Raw genomic sequence first — 17,886 nt, forward strand, 5'->3', positions numbered from 1 at the left:
ACACCCATCACTTGCTGACCAAGGTAAAATTTTACTTATTTCATTAAAAGACCCACATGAAGACATGTCGGGGCGGGATTGAGGAGGTGACTTCAGGGATCTGCAGATTCCCTCCATCTACGCATAGGGTCAGGCGTGCTGCTCTGATGTTCACAGCACCACCTGAGTGCCCCCCACTGCTATGAGAATTCTTGCATGATTCGTTGCTGTGACTATCTTCAGACTCTCTTACCAGCCTAGGAGGACTGGGGCATCCCCCAGCTCACGGCACACGCTTGCTGAATGGCAGGGAACTCCACAGCACTGCCCCTGTAGGAAGGGCCCGGGCATTTCACAGCAAGGCCCTGACCAGGGACTTTGTATGTTTCCTGATGCCCAAGTCACAGCTACCAGCCTTTCTAAGCCTCTGAACGCCATCTGGCCCCCAACCCACTTATTTCTGCCTTCACACTGCCAGATGCCTTTCACCACACTCCCCGCCCCCGACTTTTATCAAGACAGACGTTGGCTCTGTCACAGCAACAGTGAGGAAGGCAGGAAGGGAAGGGTCCTCAATGTCCCTTCATGATGCATCAGGCAATATGAAATACACTTTGTTTCCATGGCTCCATTTTTAAACCACTCTCTGGAATTACGCTCCCTCCCTCCCTTGGGAGAGGGTGAGCAGACACACCTGCAGGGATCCTGCCACTCTCCCAGATCCACTTCCTGAATGGTCAGACAAACCTTACTGTGACCCGCACCAATGCCGCTGTGTGCTATAAGTACACACTAGCTGTGCCTTATGCTGCAAGAACAGCACACGTGCTCATTTTTTCACACATGTCCACAAGCCATAAGGAAGTTTAGCCAGGGAGTGTCACTGTTTTTAATGGTGACTTTTATTTTGTTTAAGGCCTTCCACAGAAGTTTTGCCAAGAGGATTCTTAGAAAGATTAGAGAGGACATTTTTAATACACATTTGAAAAACATCATTCAAAGCCTACGATTTACAAATTTGTGACCAGTAAATGGTGTGATCATTATCATCAGAAAGTATAAGACACAGGGTAAGGGCTTTGCTTCCAACACTGGAATGAAGAGCTAGGTTCACTCCACCATTGAGAATTTTTTTTTTTTTTTTTTTTTTTTTTTTTTTGCCAAGGACAAAGATTTGAGTTTCCAGGTAGCAATGTCTATTCTCAAAGAAAAACCAAAGTGCTGCTTGGCACCCACTTCCATGATCTTAAGTCCTTGTGGCTATCACTGACCTCAGCTAGATCAGGCCAGAAGTGTCTATAATACAGCCACATGTATTTCACCATGCCTCCAATTCCCATTAGAAGCTTTTTCCTGATGTACTCTGAAGACTGGCTATTGTTATCTTTGTGATTTGTCTGACAGATAAAGAAATTTTAAAATCAAGGTTTTTGTGTCCTCCAGGAACAAAATCATGGTGTAGGGTTCAGGAAGCACAGAACCCATTGTGAAGTGAACTCTCTTTGGTATATTTACTGTGATATCTCATGGCTTGCACAGGCATTGACCTTCTAGAATCACCAAGGAGAACCAAAACCAAGAATGAGATAGAATAAAATATTTCCTGGAACAAGGGGACAGAGATGTCTTCCCGGAAATGGCCATGGTGCTTCTGGTGTTTGAATGAGGAGCATGTTTTATTCTATCATGTGTATGTAAAGGTCACGAGGACATGGTTTGCTGGCAGAGTTTCCGTACTAAAAACCAATACAGTTGCCCCTCGGTATCCGTGGGGATTGGTTCCAGGACCCCCATGGACACCAACATCTGAGAATGTTCCAGTCCTGGATATAAAATGATGTCATTTTTGCATATAACCTACATCCTCCCTTATACTTTAAATCATCTCTAGATTATAATACCTAGTATAATGTAAATGCTATGTAAGTAGTTGCTAAACCATATTATTTAGGGAATAATGACAAAAAAAGTCTGTATACATTCAGTGCAGACGCAAACATCTTTTCTGCACAAATATTTTCGTTTCTTTCTTTTTCTTTTCTTTTTTTCTTTTTCTTTCTTTCTTTCTTTTTTTTTTTTTTTTTTTTTTTTTTTTTTTTTTTTTTTTGAGAGAGTCTCATTCTGTTGCCCAGGCTGGTATGCAATGGCATAATCATGGCTCACTGCAGCTTTGAATTTCTGGGCTCAAGTGAGCCTCCCACCTCTGCCTCCCTAATAGCTGAGACTACAGGTGTGGGCCACCACATCCAGCTAACTTTTTTCTCTTTTTTGTAGACACGGGCTCTCACTGTTGCCCACACTGGTCGAAAACTCCTGGGCTCAAGCGACCCTCCTGCCTCAGCCTCCCAAAGTGTTGGAATCACAGGCGTGAGCCACCAACCCCAGCTACCCAAATATTTTCAGTCTGTAGTGGGTTGAATCCACAGATGTGGAACCCACGGATATGGAAGGCTGATCGTACTCTCCAAGCAATCTACATGTTGAAAGGCTTTCACCAATATAGACACCTACAAACGCAAAGGCATTTTCTTTCAGAGAGTGAATCAAACCAATTTTCTTTCTAGAAAATTCTTTCTAGAATACTTATTCTAGGAACCCAATTACACAGGCTTCTTTTATAGCAATATTTAAATTCTACTGATCTTCAAGAGTCTTTAGATAATTAAGTGCCTGATAACAATAGCACCAACAGCTTTCCCTAGAACGAATGCACAGGTGGAAGATAGCCAAGGCTTTGGAGAGCTTAAAAGAAAGAAAACAAAATAAAACAAAGCCCACGCAAACCATTCTTTAGGATTGATATTAATTTGGGGGTAGGCAAGTATGAGGAAGAATACAGAGAAGTGAAGGCGTCTAGGAATTTCTGCAGAAGATAACGCCATCTTCATCCCTCCAACACTCCATCCCCGCAAAGCATCTCTCTCAGGTGCCCAAGCGTTCTGATGTCTGGACCTCAAGGTAAATCGTGTTTTCTTTGGGCTTTGCTTTTCTGGAACAACAAAGTTAAGAGTTGAAGTTAAAATAAATAAATAAGCAATCAGTTTGTTGATGATGAAACTGTTGCAAAGTTGTACAAAGAAATGCATAAGTGTCAAGACAAAGAGAAATTAACAATGACAAACAACAAAGAAGAAAAGGGCTTAGCAAACTACAGCCTATGGCCCCAGTTGAGCTTATAGCCTGTTTTTGTACAACCTGTGAACTACAAATGGTTTTTACATTTTAAATAGTTGGAAAAAATGAAAATATTTCAAAACACTTAAAAAATGACATGAAATTCAAATTTCAACATCCATAAACAGCATTTTACTGGAATCCAGACTCAACCATTCCTTCATGCATTGTCTATAGCTGCTTCTCCCATGCAGGGGAAGAACTGGGTAGTGGCAAGAGAGACCACAGGGCCCCAAAGTCTGAAATATTTACTATCTGGCCCTTTCCAGAAAGAGTCAGACAACCCCTGAAGTAGAAGGTTGATCATGTTGCTGGCTAACTCATTTTGAATCCGGTGACTTTTGGGATACATGTCATTATCTCCTTCATCTGTGGAATGGGTCTGATAACCATAGTAGCTGCCTCCCAGTGTTTTGGGAGGATTTGGTGAAATGCACATTTCAGGGAGGCTGACACACACACAGTCAGCACCCTATGAAGCTTAGCTAGAGTTGCAGTCACTTCCATTCCTGACATTCTCCCCTTGCAAGTGGGGAAGAAGGAGTAATCAACATGATCACTCTGGCCATAGACTGTGGCTACTGTTTATGGAATTGGTATAGTGGAGAAGACAGACAATGAAATAAACAATTATTATAATGTGTGAAGATTATTGTCGAAAACTGAGGATGCTCAGGGGGTTCAGGGCTCTGGGCAGCAGCACCCGCCTCCCCTGGCAGGGTGGGAATGATTAGGATGAGGGAGTGAAGGGATTAAACAGAACATCTTAAAAGACTACCAGGCCGGGTGTGGTGGCTCACACCTGTAATCCCAGCACTTTGGGAGGCCGAGTTGGGTGGATCACCTGAGGTCAGGAGTCTAAGACCAGCCTGACCAACATGGAGAAAACCCATCTCTACTAAAAATAATAAATTAGCCGGGCGCAGTGGCACACGCCTGTAATGCCAGCTACTCAGGAGGCTGAGGCAGGAGAATCACTTGAACTTGGGAGGCGGAGGTTGTGGTGAGCCAAGATCATGCCATCACACTCCAGCCAGGGCAACAAGAGGGAGACTCCAAGTCAAAAAAAAAAAAAAAAAAAAAAAAAAGACAACCAAGTGGCTGTTAACAAACTAGAATGAAACATCTTTAAATCAGATAACACAACATTTGGGATCAAAAAGAAGGAAATCATCAGCAACTAGAAAATGTATTTACTGTTAAAATAGTGTTTTGCCCTTATCAGTACTGAGAAATCCAGAATTTTTCCAAGTGAGGTGTACAGAGTGCCTATCTGCATGGGCATCACTGGCAGAGATTATTAAAACAGATTCCTGAGTTGCATCATTCACATTCTAAATCAAAAATCAAGAAGGCCAAGGAATTTAGCATTTTAGCATGTTCCCTTTGTGCTTTTTCTACACACTTAGTTTTGAGGATCACTGGGGAAACAGCACAATTTGCAAGAAGAATGGAGAAAATCTGAGCTCTATTGAACACCTACTATGTGCCAGGCAATGGATTAGTCACTGTCACCTACTTAATCTGATTGGATCTTTAAAGAAACTCTGTAAATTAAGTATTATTGTGACTATTTTGCAGGCATGGAAATTAAATGAAAAAGAAAGCTCCATAGGGTTCGATGACATTCCCAAAGTCACATGGCCTACTGAGTCAGGTGACCTAGGTTCAAACCTAAGTCTGTAGGACTGCATAGACTTTTCTGTCTCTATTCACAAGGACACACGCATCCTTGCTGTGGAATCCATAGAACTGAGCCTGTAAAGGATCCTGAGAGAGATCACCTCATCAAGCACTGTTCCTTCATTTCCTTTTTTATTACTCTAAGACTAGAATATGAAACTCCAGCAAATCTTGCTCTCTGTCAAAAGAATTTCATGAAGAAAGTTACTAAAGAATCTGAGACAGTGGCTCAGAGGACAGAAGATTGAATTAAAAATGTTCTCCACTCAGAGTCATTAACTCTTGGGTTGAGCTAGGGATCATGTAACTCTTGGGGTGATCTAGAGATCTTGTAACTCTTGGGATGAGCTAGGGATCTTGGTGCACCACAGCCAACATCACAGACAAATCATTCTCTGCTATGCAGTCGAGAACAGATAACTGTCAACTCATGCTCTTCATTATTTTCTTACATAAAGTCAGTGGCTATCATGGTTTTTTTCCCTCACAGCAGTTCTGGGAGTAATAAAAAGACACACAAATATCTGTAAAGCTCTCCTAAACTTTTAAGATAGAGGAAATGAGGAACGTGGAGTGATATTAGGCCCCTTTTGGACGGCGGGTCAGACTCATGGGCCTCAGAGTCCTGGGCACCATGGGCTTCACCTCCCAAGGTTCTCAGCGTCCTTCATGGTCTCTGGCAAAGCGACCCCCTTGGTCTCCGGAAGAAGCAGCGTCACTCCCGCAGCAAGCAGGCCCAACACCCCTTCAAAGGAAACAGATTGCAAATGGAGCCGTTAGAGCATGGCCAATGTCATTTACAGAAATAATCACAGCCAGCCAAAGAGAGGAAGAGACAACACAGATGGGACAGATACTATTTTTTTAAAAGAAAAAAAGTTAGGAACATTTATAAAAGAAAATTTAAACAGTAGGATAACTGGGAAATGTCAGAGTGAGTAAAGGAAACATTGCCTTCAGTCTACTTCGACAGAAGTATAAAGTTCCCTGGTAACTGATGTTTAAGTATTTGGGGATCTGTTGATTGGGGTACATATACACATAGAATTAGCTATAGAGCACAGTCTATATGCGGGCAGGGTGGATCCCTCCCATCACTCTTTTTTCCCTCTTTTTTCCCGTCGCCTTCTACTTCCCTTTCTCCCTCCTTCTTCCTTTCTCCCTTTCCCTATCTCTTCCTCCACCCCTCTTTTTGAATTCAGCTGTGCCCAGGCATGGCAGGTCTCTGCAAACAACCAGGAATTGTTGCCTTCTATCAAGTGGGTAAGGAGGGTCTTGGAAGTTGCCTGGCCTAGGTTTGGACAGAGAAGTAGGAATCCCCTCTCCCTTCTCTCATCCAACTGTATCAGGAAGAAAGCTGATACAGAACTTTGATTCCCACTCATCTCCTTGTGAGTGTTCTCAATTGTTAAGATCTAGATACAGAAGACAGGTGATAATTCAGCATCTTCAAGACTCTAGCAATTACATGTTAAATGTGTAAGAATTGGTGATCACATTTATCAGGAGACTATGTCAAAAAGTCTCTCAGATTCTGTCCTATAGTATGAATGACTGGAGTCCACAGAGTCCAGAGCCAGAGGATGGAAATCCCTGACCCATATCCTAGGAATGGTTTCTTATCTTTCCCATGAAGCAAGACAGAATAAGCCAGGAGACATCCCAAGAGCATGCACCATCCTTGCCTTTTGTAAACTCACTGAGAGATATCATTCCTTTCACTCAACAAATATGACTGAGTACTCACACTCAGTTGCACCCATGCTGAGCCCACTGCCAAGCTGGAAAAGAAGAAATATATGCTTCACAAAATCTTACCGAATAAAATGAGAGGCAAGGCTTGCCAAACCTCCATCAGCCTAAAGACTATGAAGGGGGTGATTATCCCACCTATGTCACACAGGGAGGAGCACACCATCACTCCGAGGTTCCTGATAAAATACAAAGGACAAAAAATATGGTAATTCTGTGATTCGCTTTTCCAAATGTTAACCTGATCCTAAAACAAACACAATGCCAATACCTGCAGCTTGCTGTGGGTGTCCAGTGCTCAGCACCTCAGAAGAAAACTGCATGGGTCAAGAGGAACCATGAGGACCAGCCCAGAGGGTATTGAGAGGAGGTAATAGGCTAGAGCGAAAGTGGATATGAGCCATCCATTGCCCATGCAATGGCAGAGAGCTTACCTCTTTTTAACTATACATTCAAATATTTAGCTCTTAGGTGTGTAATTCCTGAAGAATTGCTGCAAGCCTTACAAAGATAAAAAGAACACATGCTCCCTGCTCTCAACTTCAATTTTACCACACTCCTGTCCTAGGTCCATGACCTGTCATCACCTGTGAGGAAAGCACAATGTCTGGGAGTGGCTGAGTCTAGTGGGATTTGGGCCCTTCCCAGCCCTAAGACCCTGGGAGTGGGGTCAAGCCAGGAGGGAAATCCTGACTGATCTGCACCAGGGACTGACTCACCAATCCATCACCTCAATAGCCAACAAGTGACCCTTAGAGGAGGCACATGGGGGGAAAAGGAGACCTAATCAGAATGAGGGATCTGCCATTGGTGTTCACTGGTTAAGAGTCAGTGAATGCGGTTCCTTATGCACGTGATCCAGAGATTTGTTGCCCAGGGCAACAGGCCTTAAGTAGATCTTCCCGAGAAAAACATGGATTCCAACTTCTAGCACTAGCACCACGGGGGATCTGTAGTGTTGATGAGGGTAATACGGTGCTGAGTTTGTAGTTGTTGAGAAAGAAAAGACTAATCGTTGAAATTCCAACTTCAAGCTCCTTTCCTGTGGCTGCAAGCTTTGGTCTGTGCTAAGATGAGCATTTTCTTGGGAGAATGAGATTTAAACTGTGACTAGTTGCTTTTTCCACTTGAAGAGTTGCTGGGGATGCTTTCACTTTTAAACTATCTTCCCCGCCCCCCTTATATTTAAAGTGAGCTTCTTGTAGACAGCAGGTGATTGAGTTTCACTTTTTGTCCAATCTGACAATCTCTGCCTTTTAACTGGAGTATCTAGACCATTTATATTTCTTGTGATTACTAGTATGATCGAGTTTAAATCTATCATCTTGCTATTTGTTTTCTTTTTGTTCTGTTTGTCCTTTGTAACCCTTTCTTTTTCTGCCTTCTTACAAGTTATTTTAAATGATTTCACTTTATTTTCTGTGTTGGCTTAATAGCTATAATTATTTTGTTTTCTAATTTTTCATTTAGGTTTATAGTAAACCTAACTCTTTCATCACAGTGCCTTCAAGTAATATTGTAACATTCATAGATTATATGTGAAACTTACAATAGTATACTTGTATTTCTTCCCTCCCAGACTTTGCACAACACATTGTGATTATTGTTTTGATTGGCAAACTACAGTCCACAGGCCAAAGACAGCATTTTTAGATTTGAGTTAGAAATGGTTTTTACATGATTAAAAGGTTTTTTAAAGAAACAAAGAATAATATGCAATAGAGACTATATGTGATCTACAAAGCCTAAAACGTTAGCTATCCAGCTCTGTACAGGAAAAGTTTGCCAATCCCTGCTTTAAAAAGTTCATTGTCTTTTAAAGAAAATAACCAGAAAAAAAAATGTCCATTTACCTATGTAGTTATCATTTTCAGTGCTCTTCATTTTTTTGTGTAGATGTAGATTTCCATCTGATACTGTTTTCATTTTCTCTGAAAGACCTTCAAGACTAGTATTTCCTGTAGTATAGGTCTGCTGGTGATTAATTCTTTCAGACTTTGTAAGTTCGAAAAAGTCTTTATTTTCCATTTGTTTTTGAAAGTATTTTTGCTGGGTCAAGAATTTTAGATTGGCAGTTTCCTTTTCTTTCTTTCAGTACTTTAAAGATGTTTTTCTACCATCTTCTTGTTTGTATCATTTTCAATAAGAAATTTTCTGTCATTCTTATCTTTGTTCCTATTTGTGATATCTTTTTTCTCTTATTGCTTTTTAAGGTTTTTTTGTTTTTGTTTTGTTTTTGTTTTTGTTTTTGTTTTGAGACAGGGCCTTGCTCTGTTACCCAGGATGGAGTGCAGTGGCATGATCTCAGCTCATTGCAACCTCCACCTCCCGGGCTTAAGCAAGCCTCCTACTTCAGCCTCCATGGTAGCTGAGACTACATGCACGCACCACCATACCCAGCTAATTTTTGTAGATTTTGTAGAAAGGTTTCACCATGTTACCCAGACTGGCCTTTTAAAGATTTTTATGATGTGCCTTTCTTGATGTTTTTTGTGGTTAGTATTTATTGAGATTCTTAGATCTATGTATTTGAAGTTTTCATAAAATTTGAATAAATTTTAAGCATTATTTCTATTAACCCCTCCTACTCACTTCTACAGACTCCAATTACATGCATAGAATTGTCTCACAGCTCACTGATTCTCTCTGTCTTTCCTTTTTGAGTTTCAATTGCTATCTTCAAGTTCACTAATCTTTCCTTCCATAATGTTTAATCTGCTGTTAACTCATGTGGTATATTTTTCATCTCAGACATTGTGTTTTTATCTCTTGAAGTTTAATTTGGGACTTACATTTTTTTTCCTTATCTCTACGTAACATGCTCAATCTTTAGGTTCTTAAACATAGAGAATATAGGTATCATAACTCTTCTAATGTTCATGTCCACTAATTCTATCATCTGTGCCATTTCTAGGTCAGTTTGAATGTATTTATTTTTCTCCTCAAGATAGGCTCTCTTTTCCTACTTCTTTGTATGCCTGGTAATTTTTTATTGGATGTCAGAAATTGTAAATTTCACTTTGTTCCATGCTCAATTTTGTATTCCTAGAAACAATCTTGAGCTTTGGTTTGAAAACATGATTAAAATAGGAATAATAAATCAGGAAAAGTTCTATCCTTTAGGGTGTTATTTTTAAGCTTCCTCTATTGCAATTATTTGCATAATTTCTTACTCCCTACAATGACTAATTACAAAATTCATATATTTATATTTCTTTCCCAAGCCCTCCTTCCATGACCTATATCCTAAATGATATAAATGCTTATATCATCTCTTAGAAATTTTTAAAACAAATGTAGAGGTGGAAATTTTATTGAATGCCTTTCAGTATCAGTAGAGATAATAATATAATTTTTCTCTTTTGACTTACAAACTTGATTTATACTGTGAGGTTTTCTAATACTGAGTCATCTTTGCACTCCTGGAGTAATTCATCTAAGACACAGAATAGCAATTATTTTAATGTTCTCCACTGGTTGATAATATATTGTTTAGGATTTCTAGATCAATGTTCACAAATATATGTCTGTAGTTTCCTCATTTCCTTTGTCTTTGTTGTTCTTTGGTACCAATATTATGCTAATTTTATTTTTTAAGCTTGGAAAATTTCCTTCTTTTTCTAGGCTTTAGAGCAATTTAAATATTATTGGAATTTTCTATTAAATATTTTTTAAAATCCCCCTTTAAAACCATTGTGGATTCTTTCTTTATCACTATTTAGGGCCCTCCTTATCTTATTTAGTACCTTTTCCCATAAATTCAACTTTGATTAGATTATGGCACTTGCTATATATTTCCCTAGTATGCTTTTGTGCATTCTTTCCTTTTAGCTTTTCTGAAGAAAAGTTATACTTTATATATGCAGGCATATTGTTGGATTTTGCTTTGTAATCAAGCTAGGGAGTCATCTTTTTTTCCAATAAAGGAGTTAAGCCTCCTTTCATTTATTCAAATGTCAGAAATGTTTGGTCTTAATTCTATCATGTCAATTCTGTCATATCAATGCCGTCATCTATGCATATTCTATCATCTCTTCACACCAGGGCTTTTTATTGCTTCTGGTGTCTTTTATTTTCGGTGCGTGTTGGTTATGTGTATTTTCCCTGATAATTTGGAAGGGCTGTATTTTTAGTCAGATGATTACCTGTATAACCTTATATAATTAATACTCTATTTCTTTAGACAGTATTGACTAACTTCCTATTATGAACAATCATGAAATTAGTATTTTTGTACTTCTTCCTCAAACCATCCCTCCTCCATGACCTGGTTTAGTTGATTATATCATTACTTTTAGTGTTTTCCTTTATATCTTAAAATATACCTAGGATGTTACTTATCAGCTTTTACAAATATATTGCTGCTGAACAAATTATACTTGTCAGTTTTTAATGATACACTTTTCCAACAAAAAAAAAGTGGATTGAAGAAATCAGTGTATTACACCATCTCCAACATTCTCTCTCTTTTCTTTTTTCAATCTTTATTAGTTATAACTTTTCTTTATTTTCAGATTTGTGATATTATATTCTGTTTTGTAACCAAAAATACACTCTTTTTAATATCAATTTCAATGATCACTACCAATAATTCTGACACATTACTCCATTCGTCACTGTACTTACTGAATTTTTTTTCTAACAGGTTTTTTGGGAAAGGATCATAGGAACCATATTATATGAGTATTTTTAAATGATTGGCTATTGCTTTTCTATAGAAATGAGAGCTTGGTTGGATAAAATTCACTGGGTTCGGGCATGGTGGCTCACACCTGTTATCCCAGCACTTTGGGAGTCCGAGACAGGTGATCATTTAAGGTCAGGAGTTTGAGACCAGCTTGACCAACCCCATCTCTCCTAAAAATACCAAAATTAGCTGGGCATGGTGGTGGACGCCTGTAATCCCAGCTACTCAGGAGGCTGAGTCAGAAGAATCACTTGAACTAGGGAGGCAGAGGTTGCAGTGAGCCGAGATCATGCCACTGCACTCCAGGCAACAGAGACTCTGTCTCAAAAAAAAATAATAAAAATAATTGGATTATACTTTATTTTCTTGAGGTCATTGCAGGCATTGACTGTCTTCATGAAATGATAACAATTTGTTCTCCTTATATAGGTGACAAACTTTCGGTCTGACTACTTGGTGACTCTATCTCTATCTTTAAAGTATAGTAACCAAATGCCAGGCACGGTGGCTCAAGCCTGTAATCCCAGCACTTTGGGAGGCCGAGACGGTGGATCACGAGGTCAGGAGATCGAGACCATCCTGGCTAACACGGTGAAACCCCGTCTCTACTAAAACATACAAAAAACTAGCCGGGCGAGGTGGTGGGCGCCTATAGTCCTACTTGGGAGGCTAAGGCAGGAGAATGGCATGAACCCGGGAGGTGGAACTTACAGTGAGCTGAGATCCGGCCACTGCACTCCAGCCCAGGTGACAGAGCAAGACTCCGTCTCAAAAAAAAAAAAAAAAATGTATAGTAACCAAATAAAAATATGTCCTAATATTGTTCACTGGGTTATATTTTTCCTGTTACATGTGTCCCTTTAATTTATAGATTCAAGCATTCTTTTATTTTCAGATGTATTCCTGAAGTATATTTATTGTGTATGTGTGTTGGCGGGGGGTGTATATATATCTTTTTTTTTACCAAAAGGGTTACAGACTGTATACATACATACATACATACATACATACATACATACATACATAAAATCTTTGAAACTCTACTTATTTCTTATTTCTTTGTTTTTTGTTTTGTTTTGTTTTGTTTTGTTTTGTTTGTTTCTTCTTTTTTGAGACAGAGTCTCCCTGCCTGGGCTGGAGTGCAGTGGCACGATCTTGGCTCACTGCAACCTCCGCCTCCTGGGTTCAAGTGATTCTCCTGCGTCAGCCTCCTGAGTAGCTGGGACTATAGGCATGCACTATCACGCCCAGCTGATTTTTGTAATTTTAGTAGAGGCGAGGTTTCCCCATGTTGGCCAGGCTGATCTCGAACTCCCAGCTTCAGGTGATCCGCCTGCCTCGGCCTTCCAAAGTGATGGGATTATAGGCATGAGCCGCTGTGCCCGGATTAAACTCTGCTTATTTCTTATTTCCATTTTACTTTGCAACTTAGTCCTGTCTTGCCTCTCCCTCACATTGATTTTCATGTCTCAAATGCAAGAATTTCTCCACCTCTTAATTTTTCTGTTTTGTTTCTTTCCTAAGACAGCTTCAGTGTCTTCTATTGTCTTGTCAGATATTCCCTCTAGAACTATACCTCTGCTTTAAACTCTTACTTTTATGAAGATGACTGATTTATTAATACTTTACATTTTGGTCGTATAAGTGGTTAGAACGTTGATCTATGTTGTTACAGTATTTTTCTGGTAAGTATTCTTCATTTGCCTTTTGCTTTGTCTGCTCCTTTCGCCCTTTATCTCATGATATGTTTGTGTAGTTCCTGAATGAGTTACTTTTTGGTTTATTACTCGTCTTTTCATACTGTGATTTCTTCCTCTATCAGTCATTTCTAGAAGTGTTTGTGGGGAAGCAGCCAGGCCATGTTCTGGGCTAGTAGAAATTCTTTCTTTGATCAGGGTTGTATGTGATTAGATGCTTTTAGCTCACTTATTCCTGATCTACAGCGGCTGATGATGTGGAACTAGTCTCCTCCACCCGCCTCTCAGTAACTGCTGTCTGAAAGTTCCTGCACATCTTCTTTTACAGCCTTGCCTTCCCTGCTTCACCTTCAACCATACAATACCCAGGGAAGGGAGCTTCCACCTCCAGCCCATGCACCTGTCATTCTGTTCCTCCAAACAAGTGACCGTGGGTCACACCCTTCAAGGCACACTGTCTACTTTGGAAAGCTGCTGGCCTTGCCTATGATTTGCTGTCACAGGGATCCTTTCCTGGAATCTTCTCAGACCCCCTTAGACCTCACACACTAGGCAGCCCTTCCTCTTGTAGACTGTCTTTTCATGTTACCCTGGTTTCAAATGCATTTGCATTTTCCCTTATTCTTCTAATAGCTTTTGTGTGATTTTCAAGAGGTGCAAGAAAAGACTCCGTTATTTTTTACTATTTTTAAAAAATTATTGTTAAAAAGGAAAAAAAAATGGCAAGCACATGGAAACTAGAAGAAGTAGGGAACTAGGCACCTTATTTACAATTCAGATGTTTGTGGTACTTCCTTCATTGAGTCATTCTACAGCATGTAGTGAGTGTGGCCATAGATGAGTTCTGTGAGGTAGAGAGACGTATGACCTGACACGGGGTTTCTGTTTTCAAAGAGCTCATAAGAAGGTGAGGAGATAAAAATGGAAAGATCATTTTCAAAGCGAGGCAGTGAGTATTAATGCCGAATGAATGTTCTTACAATATGCGCTGCACAAAGTGAGGGGGAGAAGAGCAGTCCAACTCTGAAACCGCCTGGAACAGAGGCAGGGCCAAAATGCTTTACATAGAGACTGTCTAAACATGGAGTGCTTATAAAGTAATAAAGTCACAGAAATTATCCCTTCTCTGCAAATTAAATTTGATGCAATTGATTAGAAATATCGGAACTTAAATGACTGCCTTACCTTGTGTGTGCGCGTGTGTGTACGTAAGAAGTTGAGAGTTTTTTCTGAACATCTAGCTTCCCTCCCTAGTGAGTAAGAATGATTCTCCCACCGGCTCTCTGAGCAGTGGTCAAGGGTTCCTCAGGGATGGATTACTTGGCCTTTCTCCCTAGAGAACTATGCACTCAGTACCTTTCACAGTTTACATTTTGAGTCAGTCCCCTTGGCCCGGTGGCCATGACAATGGAATTGTTTGGCCTGGCTGTTTTAGACTCTGGGCTCAGAACTGCCAAATATAGAAGGTTTTCTCTTTAATTTGCCTTCATCTCCTGTACTCAGTCCAAGTAACTTTTTACCAATGAGAGTCTCAGACATGGCCTCTTAATAAAGGATTAGTCAGGTAAGAGTGAATCAAGGCCATCCTGGTGTCTTCTGGCTTTGCTGAAGGGCTCAGAGCACTGTGCATGTATAAGATGAGACTGGGGAGCTGAGGTGTTTCCTAGAAACTATCAGTATGATGACATAAGGAGAAGAAACAGTGTATACAGAGGAAAAAGAGTTTAAGGTAACATATGGAATTTCTTTTTTTTTTTTTTTTTTTTTTGAGACGGAGTCTCACTCTGTCGCCCAGGCTGGAGTGCAGTGGCCGGATCTCAGCTCACTGCAAGCTCCGCTCCCCGGGTTTACGCCATTCTTCTGCCTCAGCCTCCCAAGTAGCTGGGACTACAGGCGCCCGCCACCTCACCCGGCTAGTTTTTTGTATTTTTTTAGTAGAGACGGGGTTTCACCGTATTAGCCAGGATGGTCTCGATCTCCTGACCTCGTGATCCACCCATCTCAGCCTCCCAAAGTGCTGGGATTACAGGCTTGAGCCACTGCGCCCGGCCAACATATGGAATTTCTTACAAACTAGAATTTCTTAGAACTTTAAGTAAAGTGGTTACTTTTACAATTAAAGTAATCTTCATTTAAAACTAAGTCTTCCAAGGTACAGAAGGCAGTAAGTACAGGCAAAGACACTCAACATTATTAGTAATTAGGAAAAATAAAGTCACAATAATACCATTACCTACCAAAATGACTTTTAGAAAGCTGACAACACCAGGCCAGGTGCAGTGGCTCACGCCTGTAATCCCAGAACTTTGGGAGGCCGAGATGGGCAGATCATCTGAGGTCTGGAGTTCAAGACCAGCCTGGCCAACATGGTGAAACCCACTCTCTACTAAAAGTACAAAAAATTAGCCGGGCACAGTGGTGCCTGCCTATAGTCCCAGCTACTCAAAAGGCTGAGTCAAGAGAATCGCTTGAACCTGCCTGGGAGGCAGAGGTTGCAGTGAGCAGAGATCATGCCACTGCACTCCAGCCTAGGCAACAAGAGTGAAACTCCATCTGAAAAAAAAAAAAAAGACTGACAGCACCAAATGCTGATGAGAATGTGGAACCACAGGATTCCTCAAACATGGCTTGTGGGAACACAAGATGGCACAGTCACTTCGGAAAACGGTCTGACAGTTTCTCATAGAGTTAAACACGTACTTACCATATGACCTAACAATTCCACTCCTGAGTTTTTAACCCAACATAAATGAAAACATGCATCCACTGAAAGGCCTGCATCCAAGTGTCTATAGCATCTGCATCAGAATCACTCTGAAGGAAGCAGTCCAAACGTCCCTCAAGTGGTGAATAGCTCAACAGTGTATGAAATGTGGCACACTGACATTCACACGCTGGAGGACTATGCAGCAACAACAAGCAAAACACTGATACATCCAACAAGTGGGTGAGTTTCATCATGCTAAGTGAAGGGAGCCAAACACAAAAGGTGGCATGGCCTATTATTTCATTTACAGCTCACTCTGGAAAAGCTAAAACTACATGGTCTGGAGATGAGAAGAAAAGGGGATTGACTGCAAAGAGACATGAAGAACCTTTTGGGGGTGATGGAAATACTCTCTGTTTTAATCGTGGCAGTGGCTAAATGACTATATATACATGTGCGAGACAGTGTGTGTGTGTCGTCAAACTAATCTAACTGCATGTTAGAAGCAGTGAATTTTACTCTATGTCAATTATACCTCAATAAACTTGATTTTAAAAAGTTCTTCAGCAGCAAAAGAAAAGGCAACAAAAGTAAGAAGAGATAAATTAGACCACATCAAAATCAAAAACTTCTGTGCATCAAAGGTCACAGTCAACAGAATGAAAAGGTAACCTATGGAATGGGCTAAAGTATTTGCAGATTATATACCTGATAAAGGGTCAATCTCCAGATTGTATAAACCATTGCTACAACTCAACAGCAACAAAACCAGTTCAAAAATGGGGAGAGGACTTGAGTAGACATTTCTCCAAAGAAAATACACAAATAGTCAACAAGCACATGAAAAGATGATCAACATAATTAATCATCAGAGAAATCAAAACCACAATGAGATAACACTTCAAACCCACTAGGATGGCTACTATCAAAAAGACAAACAGAAATTAGCAAGTGTTGGCAAAGATGTGGAGGAACTGGAACCTTTGTGAACTGCTGGTGGGAACGTAAAATGGTGCAGCCATTATGGAAAAAAAAATGGCAGTTCCTTCAAAAAACTAATAATAGAAATTACATTATGATCCAGTAATTCCACTTCTGGATATTCCACCCCAAAGAACTGAAAGATGTCTTGAAGAGATACTTGTACATTCATGTCCATAGCAGTATTATTCACAATAGCCAAGCAGTGGAGCATCCCAAGTGTCCATTGAGAGATGAATGGATAAACAAAATGTGGTACATATGTACAATGGAATATTACTCAGCCTTTAAAAAGAAGAAAATTTTGGCACATGCTACAACATACATGAACCTTGAGGCCGTTACACTAAGTGATCTAAGCCAATCGTACAAAGACAAATACTATATGATTCCACTTATATGAGGTACTTAAAGTAACCAAACTCATAGAAACAGAAAGTAGACAGGTGGTTGTCAGGAGCTGGAGGGTGGAGAATATGGGGAGCTAGTGTTTAATGAGTACAGAGTTTCTGTTTTGCAAGAGAAGAGTTCTGGAGCTTGGTTGTGTGAAGGTACTTAACATTACTGAACTGTACACTTAAAAGTGGTTAAGATGGTAAATTTCATATTATGTATATTTTACCACAATTTTGAAAAGTTCCTCAGTTTACACAACAGTAATGTGCTGTAATGGAAAAACCACAGGGTTCCAGGTCAGGAAGATGTGGTCCTTGCCCCAGCCCTGCTTCTTTCTAGCTGTCTGACCCCTGCACGGCTTCTTTCCCTTTCTAAATCACAGCTTCCTCATATGTAAAATGGGGATAATCATACCCAAGAACAAATTTAAGGGCTAAATGGAATCACAAGTATGGAAATACTCATGTGTCACTATACAAATGTCAGCTGTTTAAGAAAATGATGCCCAGAAATGTCAATGAAATGACTGATGTTTACACAATAAATTAGTGCCAAGGACAGGGCTACAACACAGGTTTCCCAAGTCCCTGTCCAGTGCTCACTTCTCTACACCAGCCGCCTTTTGTTCTTGTACTTGTTGTATGTACAGAACAACTTTGACACCATCTGTCAGCTCACAGGGTCCCGTTTCACATTTTTTGATGTAATTATGGGTTGACCCTCTCTTGATGCTTAACCCCATCTCTCTGAATGTGATTTCTTAACAATCCCACTCAATGTCCAAACTGAGCAATGCGGGGGCATCTTGAGGAAGCACCTTGTTGGAGATG

The 17,886-nt window shown here is 40.3% G+C and overlaps 1 protein-coding gene across 1 annotated transcript in view; it reads right to left on the bottom strand.

The window, feature by feature from the left end:
* Window positions 1-2,765: 2,765 nt before the first annotated feature.
* SLC22A1 (solute carrier family 22 member 1) overlaps window positions 2,766-17,886 on the bottom strand; it is a 36,069-nt gene continuing 20,948 nt past the window's right edge. Inside the window, exons 9-11 of the mRNA XM_010368490.1 lie at window positions 6,655-6,767; window positions 5,482-5,581; window positions 2,766-2,968 (exon numbers count right to left, since the gene is read on the bottom strand). Of these exons, the coding sequence (XP_010366792.1) occupies window positions 2,902-2,968; window positions 5,482-5,581; window positions 6,655-6,767 (280 nt within the window). The 3' untranslated portion in view covers window positions 2,766-2,901. The remainder of the gene's footprint in view (window positions 2,969-5,481; window positions 5,582-6,654; window positions 6,768-17,886) is intronic.

Source organism: Rhinopithecus roxellana, chromosome 4 (genome assembly GCF_007565055.1).
Source record: "Rhinopithecus roxellana isolate Shanxi Qingling chromosome 4, ASM756505v1, whole genome shotgun sequence".
NCBI classification, from domain to species: domain Eukaryota; kingdom Metazoa; phylum Chordata; class Mammalia; order Primates; family Cercopithecidae; genus Rhinopithecus; species Rhinopithecus roxellana.